The sequence below is a fragment of the Rhinoderma darwinii genome, chromosome 7, assembly GCF_050947455.1.
Source record: "Rhinoderma darwinii isolate aRhiDar2 chromosome 7, aRhiDar2.hap1, whole genome shotgun sequence".
Taxonomy (NCBI): domain Eukaryota; kingdom Metazoa; phylum Chordata; class Amphibia; order Anura; family Rhinodermatidae; genus Rhinoderma; species Rhinoderma darwinii.
In genome coordinates, this window is record NC_134693.1 from 129,866,525 (window position 1) to 129,882,689 (window position 16,165).

The 16,165-nt window shown below is 42.2% G+C and overlaps 1 protein-coding gene across 2 annotated transcripts in view; it reads right to left on the reverse strand.

The window, feature by feature from the left end:
- Nucleotides 1–4,075: 4,075 nt before the first annotated feature.
- The window catches only part of LOC142658178 (FERM domain-containing protein 4B-like), a 183,952-nt gene continuing 171,862 nt past the window's right edge, over nt 4,076–16,165 (reverse strand). For both annotated transcript variants that reach the window (XM_075834025.1, XM_075834027.1), the window contains 11 exons: nt 15,969–16,107; nt 14,161–14,296; nt 13,891–14,024; nt 13,607–13,726; nt 13,198–13,426; nt 12,602–12,658; nt 12,317–12,452; nt 10,927–11,052; nt 8,722–9,521; nt 7,466–7,592; nt 4,076–6,617 (listed from right to left, as the gene is read on the reverse strand). In XM_075834025.1, coding sequence (XP_075690140.1) covers nt 6,497–6,617; nt 7,466–7,592; nt 8,722–9,521; nt 10,927–11,052; nt 12,317–12,452; nt 12,602–12,658; nt 13,198–13,426; nt 13,607–13,726; nt 13,891–14,024; nt 14,161–14,296; nt 15,969–16,107 — 2,125 coding nt within the window. In that variant the 3' untranslated portion in view covers nt 4,076–6,496. The remainder of the gene's footprint in view (nt 6,618–7,465; nt 7,593–8,721; nt 9,522–10,926; nt 11,053–12,316; nt 12,453–12,601; nt 12,659–13,197; nt 13,427–13,606; nt 13,727–13,890; nt 14,025–14,160; nt 14,297–15,968; nt 16,108–16,165) is intronic.

Below are 16,165 nucleotides of genomic sequence, written 5' to 3' on the forward strand. Positions count from 1 at the left end.
GTATGTAGAAAAAACATGGAACCCAGGTAGGAAGGAAGGAAGGAGTGTAAGGACAGGGGACAAGAATGAAGGAGATATTTATTTATTTTTAGAAATAAATACTTCAAATAAAATGTGTCCATATCAACCAATTAGGTTCCTGCTTTCATTTTTTATTTTGACTTAAAGGGGTTTTCCATTTTTATGTAAATTAAGCTAAAAGGGGGCTGTCTCTGCCGGGGGAGCCGCAACCAGACAGACATTTTCCCTGCAGCGGTCACTAAAGGGGAAATCTATTATTACATGGCGACCATTCAGATGATTGGCTGTTCATGTAATATATATGGACTGCTTGAGTCCGCCAGCACGTGAGCTCAGAATCTTCTGTCCTTGCACAGCGGCTCATAGAGCACGGTCCCGAGTGGGAGAACCCCCTCTAAGACGTCCTTATGCCCTTCTGTTTATGAGAAAAGTCCTTTAATTATGGTATAATGACAATTTTTACAACTTTTTAAATATACTTTCTGTTTCAATTCCTCACTATTTTTTTTTAGATCTATGCTTGCTGTCAGTGAATGGAAACATTCTTGTTTACATCCAGAGTCTGAAAACCTGTCCTGATCATGTCCAACTAACACAGGTGCACGGCTCATGACAGTGGACCAGACCTCTCATTTGTAAGTTGGTTAAAAAAAAAAGTGTATTGTTGGACTTGGATTCCTTGGGGCACCTAGAGAAAATGATTCTGAGGGCCCACCCTTCATCTATACAGAACACATCCACTTTTAATTGCATTGTACATTTTGTTGTTATCATTGTACATACAGGACATATCATCAATAAGGGGGATCTCTACTGTCTGACCTTTGGGGTCTATTATTGTGTCAGAGCCTGGGTCCTTCAGAAGATACTCTGGAAGGCCAGTTCCACCATGTCTGTGTTAGTTGAACACTATCGAGGCAGTTTCTAATGTAAACAGGAATAGTTCATACACTGACAGCAAGCAGAGATATTGAATGTAACCTGCCTGCCTCATAGATCAGATTGCTTTTTAAGGAAAGCTAGCTGATCATTTTCCTTGCATTGGCTTTCCGCTCTATCTCATAAAGGGGTGTCTGGAGTAGAAGACGCCCCCCGCTATGAGGTCTTATATGCCCAAATAAAGCAGCCATGAATATACCCCATATTATAAGGTGGCAGATCTGGCATCTAATTGGGTTTTCCATTTTACAAGTTCCTCAGAAGTCCAAGGAGACCTTGGTTTCCCGTGATTTATTATAGGAACGGATTGTAAACATCAGTGATGAGGATCATGCACAGCAATATGTCAGGATTACAAGGCGGCCGACAGCGCTCAGTGACAGTCACGGATCCAGGATATAATAATACTCAGAGCTTTATACAGACTTCTGTCTCGGGAATCACGGAGACGCCATCTGGGAACAACTTTAAGGGGATCTGGAAATAGCAAAGTTATCTGGAGGACCTGCACATTGCATGGCCAGCCCATTGATTTAAATGAAAATGGTGTAATGCTTCAATTCCCCTGTGGCGGTGCTGCAGGGAAATGGAACACCTGTTTCGAGGTTCCCCTCCAGATTACAGCTGATTGCTGAGGGTCACAGCACCCTGTAATCAGGTTATCGTTGGGGTACCCTTTTAACCCCAAAAAATTTTTTCAAAGCCGACAACCCTTTTAATCTGCTCATCAATCTTTCGTTTACCTACGAGTCCTCGTCCTTTTCTGTCAATCGTCAAAATTCTGTTTAGCTGTTTCTTTGTTATATTTCTTTCTGGGGAAGCCGAGTGAAAACCCATACGACTGCCATTATCGCTTACAAACGGGTTGTCACCCAGCTTTCCCAGACTCCTGAATGGCAACCCTGGCGAATTATGCAGTCATAAAGATGCAGGGATTGTATAACCAGAAAGAATTGCCTTTTAACAGCCTGGGATATATTGGTGACCCCTGGTCTGAGCCCCTTTGTTTAATATATTGGTTATCACCCAGCTTTCCCAGAAACAGATAGAACTAAGAAACAGCTAAATAAAAATTTCTAAAGCCTGATAGGAGCGGACGACTCAAGGGCTTCTATTCACAGGCGAATGCTCCGTAGGTTTATTCAAGCTAGTGTTATTAGCCGTTATCAGCCACCATATGACATGATACTATATAACGCTATAGAGACATGTATATAATTCATCTGTCTCGGATTTAAGAAGATTTTACAATTAGAAAACAAATACATTTAATTTTCCCCTTATAAATAGTGTTATAATCCCATTCACTTTGCATATAGGATTTGTTTTTACATATAGTTAACACTAGGTGGCAGTATTTCATCACACATAGAATAAAAGATTTTTACTATAAATGTGAAAAAACTTTAGGCTATGGTTCGACAGTTTTGTTGCATGACTGCTGCTTGTCAGGGTATGACTGGCCCACCAGAGAATCCTCCATTGGGCCCCGGCTCTGACACATTAATAGGGCCTCTAATACTCCCATAGGTCCAGTAGATGGCAAACCCATTTGGAGCTGACTTTGAAGCCAACCATTTGCCACTAAGGCAGTGATTCCCAACATTTTTAGCATTGGGAAACCCCCTCAAAAAAAATTCCTATCTCGGGGAACACCAACCAATTAATTTTTTTCAAAAAGAAAAAAAAAGGCTAAATACCGTACCGATATGTGAATATTCTCTAAATGTCTAATATGGGAATACCCCTCTAATTAATACCCCAGACCACACGCCTATATTCATTCAGACCCCAGACCAGTCCCCCTAAATTGAATTCTGACCTGAGAGCTCAAAATTAATCAAGACCCCAGACCAAAACCTAAAATAAGTTCAGAGCCCAAAATCAATTAGAATCCCAGATCAGACCCCTAAATTCATTCAGACCAGCTACTAAAATGAGTTCAGAACCAAAAATTAAGACATTAGACCCCTAAATTAATTCAGACCCCAGATATATATACATATATACACAAAATTTACTTCTTCCGGGTCCTTTTTACTTCCAAGTTGCCGCACACAACATCCTGACATCAACAGAGCTGCCTTCATAGATGCATCGCCGGAGATACTCCTCCAATGCATCTTTGATGGCAGGTCTACGAAGTCCGGACAACTGATCCCGATCGCCGCGGAACCCCTGTCGTTTGGTGAAAGACTGCGCTAAGGTCTATTTATTTCTATTTATTATGGGATGATTCACAGATAACCTATTAGATCTTATTGATAATCTGCCCTGTGTGTGCAATGATAACAACAAAGATTACAACGATATTAAAACTGGACGTGCACATATTCTGCGTAGATGGGGGGGGGGAACCTCAGAACCATTTTCTCAGTGCGACAATGGGTTTTGGACGGGAGTGTGATTTTCTAGCTGCAGGTAGACCGTATTTTTATGACTTTGCCTCTGCCTGGACCTACCAGCTAACCACTCATGACATCATGTTCTACACCGTGGTGACCAGTCATTTCACATCTACTGGGGTTGCGATGTCAGGCCACCATTACCATTAGGAAAGCTGCTTTCCTGCTAACTGCTTTGGTAGGTGCTAGAGAGACTTGTGAGGCCCCTTGACGGCGACTTGTCAGGTTATTGGTTTGATCCTGAGCTATATACTCTGCCACGTTGTACCCATAGAGTGATGTGTCTCCTCTGTCTCATGTTGGGTTCTGTATGCGAGTACCCCGTAGAGCACAAGGGAGATATGTCCATGTCAGGGAGCACAGACTTTTGCAATTTAACTCCCCCACTTGTTTCTAATAAGGACCTTATAGCATCCCCCCCTCAATAGGCCCTGCAGTACCACAGATATATATAATACCTTTCTATGCGGCCCGCCCCTGAGGAGCCCTGTGTCCCGGGATCTGAGGTTATGATCACTCCTGGGTTGGTGGAAACTTCTATCCTTTCTTCTCTGGCTTTTTGCATCTTGTACTTGATCCTACATAGTAAATTATACAGTTAAACCCCCATTGTCAGGGCCACTGTTTTTATGCCCCGTTCCTCTAAATCCTCAGTCTTCTACAGATTATTTATTACAAATAGGAATCACACACAGACAAGGAATCCATCACAATTTTTTTTATTATTGGACTCATACAAAAATCGGCCCCAGAAATTTAAATGCAAAAAGGGAACATTTCCAGAGAAGGTGCTATACAAAACAAATAAATATGGTTTTCTAATTTTTTTCTACATCCGGATATTCCAAATGACTAAGGACCAGCTTGATTCCCAAATCTTTATACACAGTAGTAAAAGACCAACAAACACAACCGACCTCACACACATTAGTGGGAAGCAACGTGAGGTTGTGGGAAGGATCTGCAAGCCTGTCCAGCAGAAAACGGGTTAATCCCTTGGAATATGGCCTGAAGGGACGGCAGTACATGGGGTGAGCGCAGGCACCTGTCGTGGCACGCCTTACACGGCACTCACAGCTTTTGTCAAACCAGGGTCGTGACGACTTTTGCAAACTACTAAAACATTTGTTCGCTACTTAGGAACCTTCAGCATGTGACATGTCTTTTAGTTTCTGGAAAAACCTGCAGCCCTTGCAAACAAGTAAGGGTATGTTCACACGGGCTATCGGAAGCAGAACATCTGCCCATTGATTTCAATGGGAAATACGGCGTTCTGTTCTGACGGGGCGTTATTTTACGCCTCATTTTCAAATAACGGCGCGTAAAAAGAAGTGCATGTCACTTCTTGAGCCGTTTTTTATTGACTCAATAGAAAAACAGCTCCAAAAACGGCCGTAAAAAAATGCTGCAAAAAACGCTATTTGCTTAAAATCAGAGGCTGTTTTGTCTTGAAAACAGCTCCGTATTTTCAGCCGTTTTTTGTTAAGCGTGTGAACATAGCCTTAAGCCCCAGAAATCTCTATGAAATGTTCAACTGGCATATTTGGGCATATTGCTTTTTGGACCCCTTAGTTGGCGCTATGCCACGTTACTCCTGCAAACTGTGGGTCCCTAGTTGCTGAATTAGAAGATATAAAAAGCTCCATAGAGCAGTAACCACTCATAATAGGGTGTGTATATATATATATATATATATATATATATATATATATATACCCTCATAGGCACCATATGGGCAAGGGCTCATCTGTTGGTCTTGTGCTGGATTTAGGCACAACCCTATGTGACAGCTGCTGCCGTTCTGGACTTCTTTGACGTAAAGTTGAGCGCTGCTGGAATGATATGGAACGTAGAACAAGCCAGGATTCCTATATCTATGTACCACAGATGCAGCTGCTATGGGTACCCTGAAAAGAGGGGGCCCAGCTCATCCACATTTGGGTTAGCAAATACGTGACCATCTGATCTACAAGTGCAACAACCCAGAAGAGAGGAGTGGGATGTCATGAACCATTACCATCCCAACGTGGGGGGTTTTGTATTTTGCTATGGGTTCCCCTTTGTTTTTTGTACACCCCTGCTGATACGGAACCATAATAACTTATAAATGCCGCCTTGTTGTATGCAGATGCAGCCATTTTTTTGGACTGGAATATTACTAAGTGATGTCACTAGTGAACAGCTGCCCCTTTTTTCAGCATACAGCAGACCGAAACCCTAATATAGGGTTTACCCAAGACCAATGTACTACAATGATGCCACATAACCAGTTAAAAAAAAGTTGGGTTCTAGTTTAATCCATGGAAATGTAATGATAACGATAATTTAGTCTCCATTCTGCACAAGACCCGACAGGTTTCTGGCCCCGGAGGTGCTTGCAGATCCCCACCCGTACCTTCCACACACAACAACTCCTGTTCCACAATTGTTCGATTGCAAATAATAAAAAGATATTAGTGACACCTGACCAGCAGATTATAACCGTTCCGTATATATAGATATAAAAAAAAAAAAAACATTTGGTGATCATTTCTAAAAACCAAGCTGTACCATAAGAAATTCATTCATCGAGCTTTATAAGCGAAGTATCAGGAGAATATATATAAAAACCATACAATGCCGATAAAAAGTAGCCAAGAAAACGTATATATACACATCTTCATATATACAGATTTTTGGGGGTCAGTTTCAACTTTTTGGAAGCATTGGATTCTATTTGAGAAAATGGCGGCTTAAAAAGACGTCTTTCGTAGCATTGCGTTCTTGTTATAATCCTTCATATAATGGTCCAATACTGACTGCAAATTGTTCATTTCATTCCAACGTTTTCGTGCTTTCCTCGTGCTGCAGTTCACCATTTTCGCCACTAGTTTTCTTCACAGTTGCTCTTGTCAAACAATTTCCAAAATAAAAAAAGTGCTTTTTTTTTTGTTGTTTAAAGTCATTTATAAAACCAAGTCCGGTAGACTGTGCCTTGTCAATCAGTAGAAGCTTGACAGGATTTCGCCGGTTTGCCAGTGCCGCTACTCCAATCCAATGAGATTTTGGCGGATTTTGCAATATCGGTGCTCTCGCTGCAAGGCACATGAGGTGATAAATGAAGAATGGGGTAAAGTGTTGAGTCTGTCACTTCATACTAAGGTGCCCGGCTTGGAATCTTCATGCCATAAGAGGTCTTGGTCGTCTGGAAGAGGATCGTTGTTTATTGGGACGATGTCCGGGTCATCCACTTGGGAAGTATACGTATACGTTCTAGGGATAAAAATATAAATAAATGTTTACAATCATAACCCTCAAAATGGTTATGGACATGACACTTTTATATGTACCACACAGGCAGGTAACTGTAGCTTCTATAGGGTCCATTGGGATAGGTCTCATCTCTATAAAAGGCCCTATTACAGAGGCAGCTCGTTGATCGGCGTTCGATTGCTCCTGTCGCAAGGCGCTAGTACGGGGATGAGCGCTCGTTACTCTGATCGCTCGTCCCCACACATTATCATCATGTCGGCAGCGCGTCTCCCTGTTCAGACAGGGAGATGTACTGCCGACACCGATATTTTTCATTTTTAAAACAATACGATCAGCAGATGAACTGGGTGGTAAGAACCTGTGTAGGACTCCCCTCTTAGCAAGCAGGGAGCAATGCATGGGGATGAGCGAACGTCACTACAATCGCTTGTCCCCTTTTTTCGATCATGCCGGCAGCTCATGCGCTGCCGACAACGATAATATTTATTGCTGCATAAATGATACGATCAGTCGATGATCGGGTGTTTGCTCGTTCATTGGCTGATCGTCGACCCTTTCATACAGGACAGTGATCAGGAAACTCGATGTCTCTTGTCCTATCAGCTTCCTTTCTCTACTGGCAGAGTTGCTGTTTCAACAAAGGTTAATAGGGTTAGCAGTTTGGAATGACAAGCATTCTGCGCTTTCTCCCATGTCTTCTAAACAAATGATTGACCTTGCACCCATAAGTCAGAAGAAAAACACAGAGTGACTGATGCAGAGGACCCTTTTCAACATGTTCCGGGTCTGTGGAAGTTGAGAATTTATATACAGCAGCTAAACCGGTCAGACCGCAATCCAGGACTCACCTGCTTGGCAGAGGCGTGCTGCTGTAAGCAGTGGAGTAGCCTGCGTATGTTGGGTGAGGTACAGTGTTTGGGTAAATTAATGTGCCGCTGTGCGCCCACCGACTCCCTGCTGTGCTTGTGGAAGACACTGAAATATAGAGAAAACAAAAGACATGTTATATTATACATTTTCTTTTTATTTAGCAGCAGAGAACCGCCCCCCCCTTGAGACTAATTTGCAAAATCAAGTATAAAAATCAGTTCCTAAGATAAATCATGTAAGAAGTTATTCTTTTAAAGGGAGTTATCTGTAAGATTCCCCAATAAAACAAAGCTAGAGTGTGCACTGGCCCTTTAAAATTTAGTTATTGAACTCTCCTACTGGTTACGAAGGTTTCTAGTCACTCTACTACATTAGACGGTGGGGGTCCCAGCTTTTCATCCCTCACTTGTTGTTATGTTCTGACAGATCTCAATCACCTGCCAGAAGATAATGCAAGGTGGAAGACCCTTTTTAGGTTGCAACAAGGGATTGTCATCAATTTTTTTTAAAATCAAGTGCATTGTAGTGTTACAGATAAAGACATTTTTGCCAAATGTGGTGTCCTGAAAATATCCATTAAAAGAGGTACCACTTTCTGGAACCAACTTTTTACTCCTCTATCAGCTCTGGAGCCACAATACTAATGTTCGCTATGGTTGCAGCGCCCCTATAGGAAGATCAAGGTATAACATTTTGCTTATTTAGGTCAGCCCACCAAACCAAGATCTGAACTTTAGCTCCCTGGTTGGGTTGTCTGGGCACGGGGCGTTTTTTCATACTGATGGCCTATTCACAGGAAAGGTCATCAGTAAAGGATTGGTGGGGGTCCGACACCCGGACCCCGCACCGATCCGCTGCCTCGAAAGCCTTCGGGCACCAGATGTCTGTGCCGGAAGCAGATTCCTTCAATCACAGTATAGCGGCCGTACTGCAGTTCTGCTCCTATTTAAGTGAAAAGGAGCAGAGTTTAAGTACTGCAGAACGGAGCCATGTGCTTCCAGCACAGACATCCGGTGCCCGGAGGCATTCGGGGCAGATTATCGGTGCGGTGTCCTGGTCTCGAACCCCTACCGATCATATACTGATGACCTATCTTGTGGATAGGTCATCAATATGAAAAACCACCCCGTTCCCGGACAGCCCCTACACCATTTGGTAAAGATACTATAAAATGACATTTGAGGAAGGATGGCCCCCATTCTAACCAAGCACTGAAAAGACGGCCCCTACTTACCAGATGAACAAGATGGGGCCCTGATGCTCGGAGATGAAGGAACTTGCATAGACGCATAACAGAGACTCCTCTGTGAACCCCGGTCAGATTCAATCATTCCCTGAAGTCCATGGGGGGGATCTTTGTGATACGATGCCCGCTGGTACCATCCCCTTAAATGCTCGGCCACTATGGCCTTGTTAATGTTCTTTGTTATCTGTTCTGTAGTCTTTACGGGTTTCTTTTTCGGAAGCCTTAATGTTGCATATGCGTTGAGAGACACAAACTGGTCTGAGTCATACCTCATGTCCCTATAATGGTCATGGCCATAGTGCATGGATGATCGATACGATGGGTTAACACTGTACTGTCCTTCTGTGTCGTTTTCATATATGTAGCCTCCATTGTAATAGGGGTCGCCATCATGATAGGCTGAATATCCGGTGATGTAATAGCTGGAAGATGGTTGGTTCTGGGTGATTTGGTAAACACTGTTTCGTGCATCCTTATGTGCCAGGTTTGGCATACTACCAGAGTTTGCTGCAGAGAAGTTTTGCTTCTTGTGACGCCTCCTATCCCGAGGGCGATTGTCCAGTGTCTGGGTGGTGTAACAGTAGTTTTGTTTTGGCGGTGTGCTGTAATATTCAGAGCTAGACTGACTGGTGTAAGACGACCCATCATCTAGAACCTCGGTGCTATTGCTTCTTTGACTCTTTGAGATTGAGAAGGTTGTATTTCCATCAACTGAGTCAACAATGAGAGGTGTATGGGATTCTAAGCTCCCCCGCCGCTGTCTGCCATTATGGCTTATTACTTCATTCCTAGCGAACCAAAAACAAAACATAATACAGTTTAAAAAAAAGAAAATCACAATATATGACCGGTAAATATGCACTTTTAAAGAAGTTTTGGCCTATCCTTAGGCCATCAATGTACGATCTGTTGGGATCCAACCCTTGGGGCCGCCACTGATGAGCAGAATAAAGGGGCAGCAGTGCTTGCCAGACACGGCCATAGATTCATGGATCTTGCCGTATCAGGTACCGCAGTGAAGGGGGCGATGTACTGCATGAAGGGTTGCTACGCCCTTGCTCTGCTATCGGGGGTTGGACACCTTCACATATTGATGGCCAATCCTACAGATAGGCTATCAGTATAAAATCCCTGAAAACCCCTTTAGGCCACGATCACACACACAGTTTCGATGCAGTTTTTGGCTCCGTTTTTTTTTAGCCAATGTCAGAAATGGATCCAAAAAGAATTATCAAGAACAGACTGTTGCATCTCCTTTCTTGTGTGTCCACTCCTGTATTTGGCGGAAAAAAACCAGCCAAAAACGGCATCAAAACTATATGTGTGATCCTGGCCTTAAAGGGGTTTTCCCACGAAGACATGTATCCCCTATCCACAGGATAGGGGTTACACGTGTGATCGCTAGGGGTCCGACCCATGGAACCCCCAGCGATGAGGAGAACAGGGGACCGAAAGTCCCCCCGAAGTGCTCCATGAGAATGCTCGACCAGCGCTCCAGTCATTTCTATGGATCTGCTGGAGACAGTGGTCCCTGAAGCCCCATCTAAATTAATTGAGCGCTCGACTTGCATGCACACCAGCGCTCCATTCTCATGCAGCACTTCAGGGGACTTTCCTCATTGCTGGGGGTCCCAGCGGTCAGACCACCAGCAATCACCCATGTATCCCCAATCCTGTGTTTCTTGAGAAAACCCCTTTAAGTTTTCTTCTTGTGTCAAGTTGCTAAAGATTTCATTCAGCCATTACAGTACCCCAAGTGTGTTCACCCAGCTTTTCCAGGCACCTGAATAGCAAACATGTCTAGTTATGAAGCAACATACAGCGTAAACTATCACTCTATAACTAGGCAGATTTGGCATTCAGGTATTTGGGAAAGTTGGGTGAGTACTCCAAATGAATAGAACTGCAAGGATTTACATTGATAGGTGATTTTAGGTGGAATACTGTTTAAATGATTACATGTAAAGAGTCAAATGTTTGACGACTATTGCTCAATTCATTTTATACGTAGAAAGTTCTAGATAAAGACGAGCTATATTCACAGCAGGTGCAACTCCGCCTAAAAATCGCCACATTCCAACAAGATCTGCAATTATAACCGTCCATTAAGTATTGACCGCTGAACTGATCGCTCGGGTGTCTGTCCCGTGTTCCTGATCTACGGTGCGCTGCATAAAATTATTTCCAACTTACTGGAGATGGCTGCTGCTGTAGGCGTTTCGTGTCAGTACAGGAGTGGAAGGCATGCTCCTGCCCCCGTGAGGTTTTCGTTCGGCAGTCTTGTACGGGCTGCTGTGTGTAGAAGTAGGTTCTCTGTGACTATATATGGGAAAAAACACATAAAATTCATTACTTGCAGCCAAGTTATGCTTAAAAAAAGATTAAAAGCACAAAAAAGCTAAGTAAGAACATAAAACACAATCAACAATCGAGAGAATTGTATCATTTAAGTAAAATAAACAGAAATGCAATAAAACTGCTGTACTAAAAAGTCGTTTTCCTAAAAAAAAATATATATATATGTCCACAATAAAATATTAGATAATGGTTAGTCCACTAGGTGGCACTGTGTTATTACCAGGGGTAAATTATTTCCTTGTTTTCTCTTGTTTATGACTATATTGTGAAATCGGATTGTTTCCCTCACACTACACCTAAAACAAAGGCTGAATTATACAACAATTCCAGTAAACACAGCTGAGCACATAACCAGAAAATACCAACTGGTTACAGAGAAATACAGAGCATCGTGTTCGGGTCTTTCAGTTTATTTAAATGGCGTAGTGAACATCATAGGCCACGTCCAGACGTAGCGGAAGATATCGAAGATATGCATGTGTTACACGCGGATTTTATCGCAGATTGTGCTGCGCGTTTACTTTACATTGAAAGGTTGAAATGACGCTATGAAAAGCTGTGAGATTTCCACATAGGAATGAGCAAGCTACAGATATGAAACAATCATACTTCCATGCAGAATTGTTCTGCTACGTGTGGATGAGGTCTTAAAAACGCCATCTACATGTATTGAACTGTATGTTTGTGTTCCGCCATGTTTGAACTATCTTTCTATCTCATATCTATCTATCTCATATCTATCTATCTATCTATCTATCTATCTATCTATCTATCTATCTATCTATCTATCTATCTATCTATCTATCTATCTATCTGATCTCATATCTATCTGATCTCATATCTATCTATCTCTCTATCTATCTCTCTATCTATCTATCTCTCTCATATCTATCTATCTATCTATCTATCTATCTATCTATCTATCTATCTATCTATCTATCTATCTATCTATCTATCTATCTATCTATCTATCTATCTATCTATCTGATCTCATATCTATCTGATCTCATATCTATCTATCTCTCTATCTATCTCTCTATCTATCTATCTCTCTCATATCTATCTCTCTCATATCTATCTATCTATCTATCTATCTATCTATCTATCTATCTATCTATCTATCTATCTATCTATCTATCTATCGGTTACAACGCAGTAACAAGTGCAGTTTTAACAATCCCGCAATCCCCCCAAAAAACAATGACAGGTCTTAAAGATGCTTTACCCTGGGAGCCGCATGGCTGAAAACTGTTCATTGAGGGAAGATTTTCTAGAAAGACTTCTGTCTTTTGGAAGTCGAGTCTTAGGAGAATTTTGCAAGGAACAGGATCCTCTCTGTCCTTGTAGATAGAGCGATTCATCTGAAAAATAAGGAAAATGTTAATTTTTTCTTAGCATATGAAAATGCACCAAAACTGTATGTGTAACGTGACCGTTTACTCACACAAAACCAGTCACTAGGGGGCGCTGTTAGCAACTAGTTCATAGTAGGCTTTCATTAGATACCTACCATCATCAAATGTGGTTGTGTCAGACAAGGAGCTGCTTTCTGATGGAATGATATCATCTATAAAAGAGTCAATGAAAAAAAAAAAGTTTAGAGATCAGCAGAGGAAGAGGTGACACTAATGGATGAGTAATGTTTTCTTTTGACTAATGAAACCAACAAGAATTAATAAAGTCCGGCTTAAGCCCCCAGTAATGTTTAGGAGGATGCACAGATTTAACAACTTAATCACTTGGAGTAACAATAGAGGAGATATGAAGGAGATGGCGTGATACTATAATGGTAACATTCGTCATAAGATCAGTGTAGTCACAACCTCCACTTCATTGGTGCATATCATTTCTCCGTCGCCCCCTTGGGGTAAAAGAGAATTTTAGAACAAGCATAGCTAAAGGAGGCAAACGTTGTTCACGTGTCTTGTAAGAGGAGCCTTTTTTTAAGGATGAGCCTCCTGTGTGGCACTGTAGCAGATAGCAATTGAGTCTACAGTCAGGTTACTGTCACTTTAAGACTGGGACTTGACAGCTAATATGTTAACCGGGGATTGTAAATTCTTCAATGTTGGAAATTTCACACCGAGTCTAATGTTGCTCATGTACCTTGTAAGAGAAGAGAGGCCCTCTTGGTTGGGTCTTTCCCTCTCTTGATCCTGTATTCGTTGATGGCACTCTCTATATCCTGCAGTCTCTTTATAGAATCGCTGTAATCCTGCTTCCTCTTCCTTTTGACATTCTTCCCAAGGTCAGGCTCCATTAAAAGTTTCTTTGTTGCCTCGATCATTTGTTGTTGTATGAGGAACTTGTGCTCCAAATTTTGTAAGTCGGACTCCTGGGTGAAAAGAAAAAAAAGAAAAATCACATTACAAAAAGTGTCGTCTCCTACAACAAAAATAACAACAGGATACACAGGACGTGTGACCGGACCATGTCCCGTATGCAGATGACAATACTCCGCTACAAAAAGTGGAGGCCGTCATCTATTTAGGTTGAGACGCCGATGATTATTTACCTCTTCACTGTGGAGAATATTATCATCCAATTTAAAGGTAGTGCCCATTCTTCTGCGGACATTGGGCGCCTTCTCACCAGGATTTAGTGGGTACTCATTTGGCATCTTTCCAGTGAGTTCCTAATAAAACAATGATTAAAATGAAGACATCAAGTTTTTGAAAACAAATGTTAAGTAAAATAAAAAAAAATGACCACTGGGTCCGACCACCTGTTGTTACCCCTTCACCCCCAGCAGTCAGGGCGGGGTTCCTAATCATCCCATCAGCCCTCGTAGTCACTTACCGCCTCTCTCAAACATATCTTCTTAAGTTCATCAATTTTCTTCAGGAGAACATCTTGTAAATCTTTTTCCTTTTTCTTTAATTCTAGAATTTTCGCAGCTTTTTGCTCTTCGCTGACTTCTGAGTCAATGGAACCTGTCGCAAAGTAAACGTTTGTTATTTTTCTAAAAAAAAAAATCCGGTTCTGTAACTTTTTTAGATACAATTTTTACAGAATGTTTTTCAATTATCTGAATGAATGCAATAGCCAAAAAAGTAAAATAAAGTATACCTGAGGAGATTAAGCTGCCGCTGCTGGCCATGATCACGGGGTGTTTTCCATCTAACATTTTGGAAATTCTGCCTGTGCTGCTTTCTGTCAGGTCCATAGCAATTTGGTCCAGACTGCGGGCGGTTGGAATTTTGGCCTGTGGAAGATCAATAGGAACTTGTAACAGAAAGTCTATGACAGACCGAACCATGTGGCAATATTTTTACCACATATACATTTACATTTAGACCCTCTGGGCACCCAGCTACAACGATTGTCTGAACCAAATCTATATTGAGTAATTTTTTTCATCAACGTGTAGCCCAAATCCTGAGGACGGGAGAAGTCTCACCAAAAGCTGACAAGCCACAGCTGCAAATTAAGTTCTTTGTCTATTCAATTTTGCAATATAGCCATAAAGTGGCGGCCACCACTGTGATCGGGTTAGTTCACACAGAGTTTTTTGGCACTGATTTTTACGCGGTAACCGTGTCGGAATCAGTGCCAAACAAAGGCCCAAATCGCCCCCATTGATTTCAATGAGAGGCAGAAGGGTTCTTTGTCCTGGGCGACTTCAGGCCAATTGTGGGGGGTGGCATACTCCGTCTGTGAGCGTTTTCCGCCTCAGACCTCCCATTAAAATCAATGAGAGGCAGAAAACAACAGCCCAGTCAAAAAAATACAGAAAAAAAAAGCGTCAAAACAACACTGGCAATTCAAAATTTGAGGCAATTTTTTTCTGCCTGCAAAAAACTCTGTGTGAACTAGGCCTTAAAACTAGGCCTTAAAGGGACATTTGTCCTAAACTCTGTCTCTTCTATATTTGCTGAGCAGTTGAATACAATCTACAATTTCCTGTTATCGGCCATTTCAGGCTGCATAGAGGCTAAGGATCCTTTTATTTGGGCCGTAAAAACTAACTGTGGTGTTCTTCAATGGGATTAATGGCGGGAAGTCCAGAAAAGCTCCCTTACTCCAGGATCACTAGTTTATCTCACAGGTCTGAATACCTCCAGAAACATTTACTTAATTATAAAGGTGACAATTTAAAAGGGTTTTCCCACGAGGGACATTTATGACATATCCACAGGATATGTTAGAAATGTCAGATAGATGCGGGTCCCACCTCTGGGACCCGCACCTATCTCTAGGACGGGGCCCCCTAAATCCCGTTCTAGCTTTGTCTGCTATCACTGACTCCCGGCCACTTCCTGACTTTATAGTCAGGAGTTACGAAAACAGCGTAGCACGCTGAGCTAAGCTGTTTCCGTAACTCCCATAGCAGTGAACAGCAGTTACGGAAGCAGCGATCTACGCTGTTTTCACCTTCATGGTTGGAAATCAGCTGATACACAAAGAGGTAGAACGGGGTTTAGGGGGCCCGTTCTAGAGATAGGTGCGGGTCCCAGAGGTGGAACCGGCATCTATCTAACATATCCTGTGGATAGGTCATAAATGTCCCTTGTGGAAAAACCCCGTTAAGGGTTTTGTGCTCTACAGGCCAAGATGTAAAGAGGTGCTAATATAATTTTCTGTCTCCAGAGGGGTCAGTAGGAGTCCTTTGATTACGTCATTGTCCAGACAAACCCAGAGGCCTTTAAAATGTAAATGACCCCCATTAACCCCATTATCACCTTCATATGAGCATTTTCCCAGTAGAGGGACAGACCTCTCACAGTTTAGTTAATGATGTAAGCGGTTGGGATTATTTTTCTTTTAACACTTAATTGTCTGTAACGATTTACAAAAAAATAACGATGATCAGGCAAATATCTACGGGTGAACCTAAACAGTGACCGCGCGACTCCTGGCTGATTACATTCACTTACTTTGCTCTGTTTTCTATCCAGGTAAAATTGATGTTGACTAATGGCCATCACCCATATGGACTTGATCAGGGAATTGTTTGCATACCAGGTCTGAACTACAAAACTGCTCTGTCCAAAGGTTCTTCTTGACACAGATATTCTGAAAATTCAAGAGAAAAAACACTCAGCATGATGAACGATACAGATAACGGCGACAG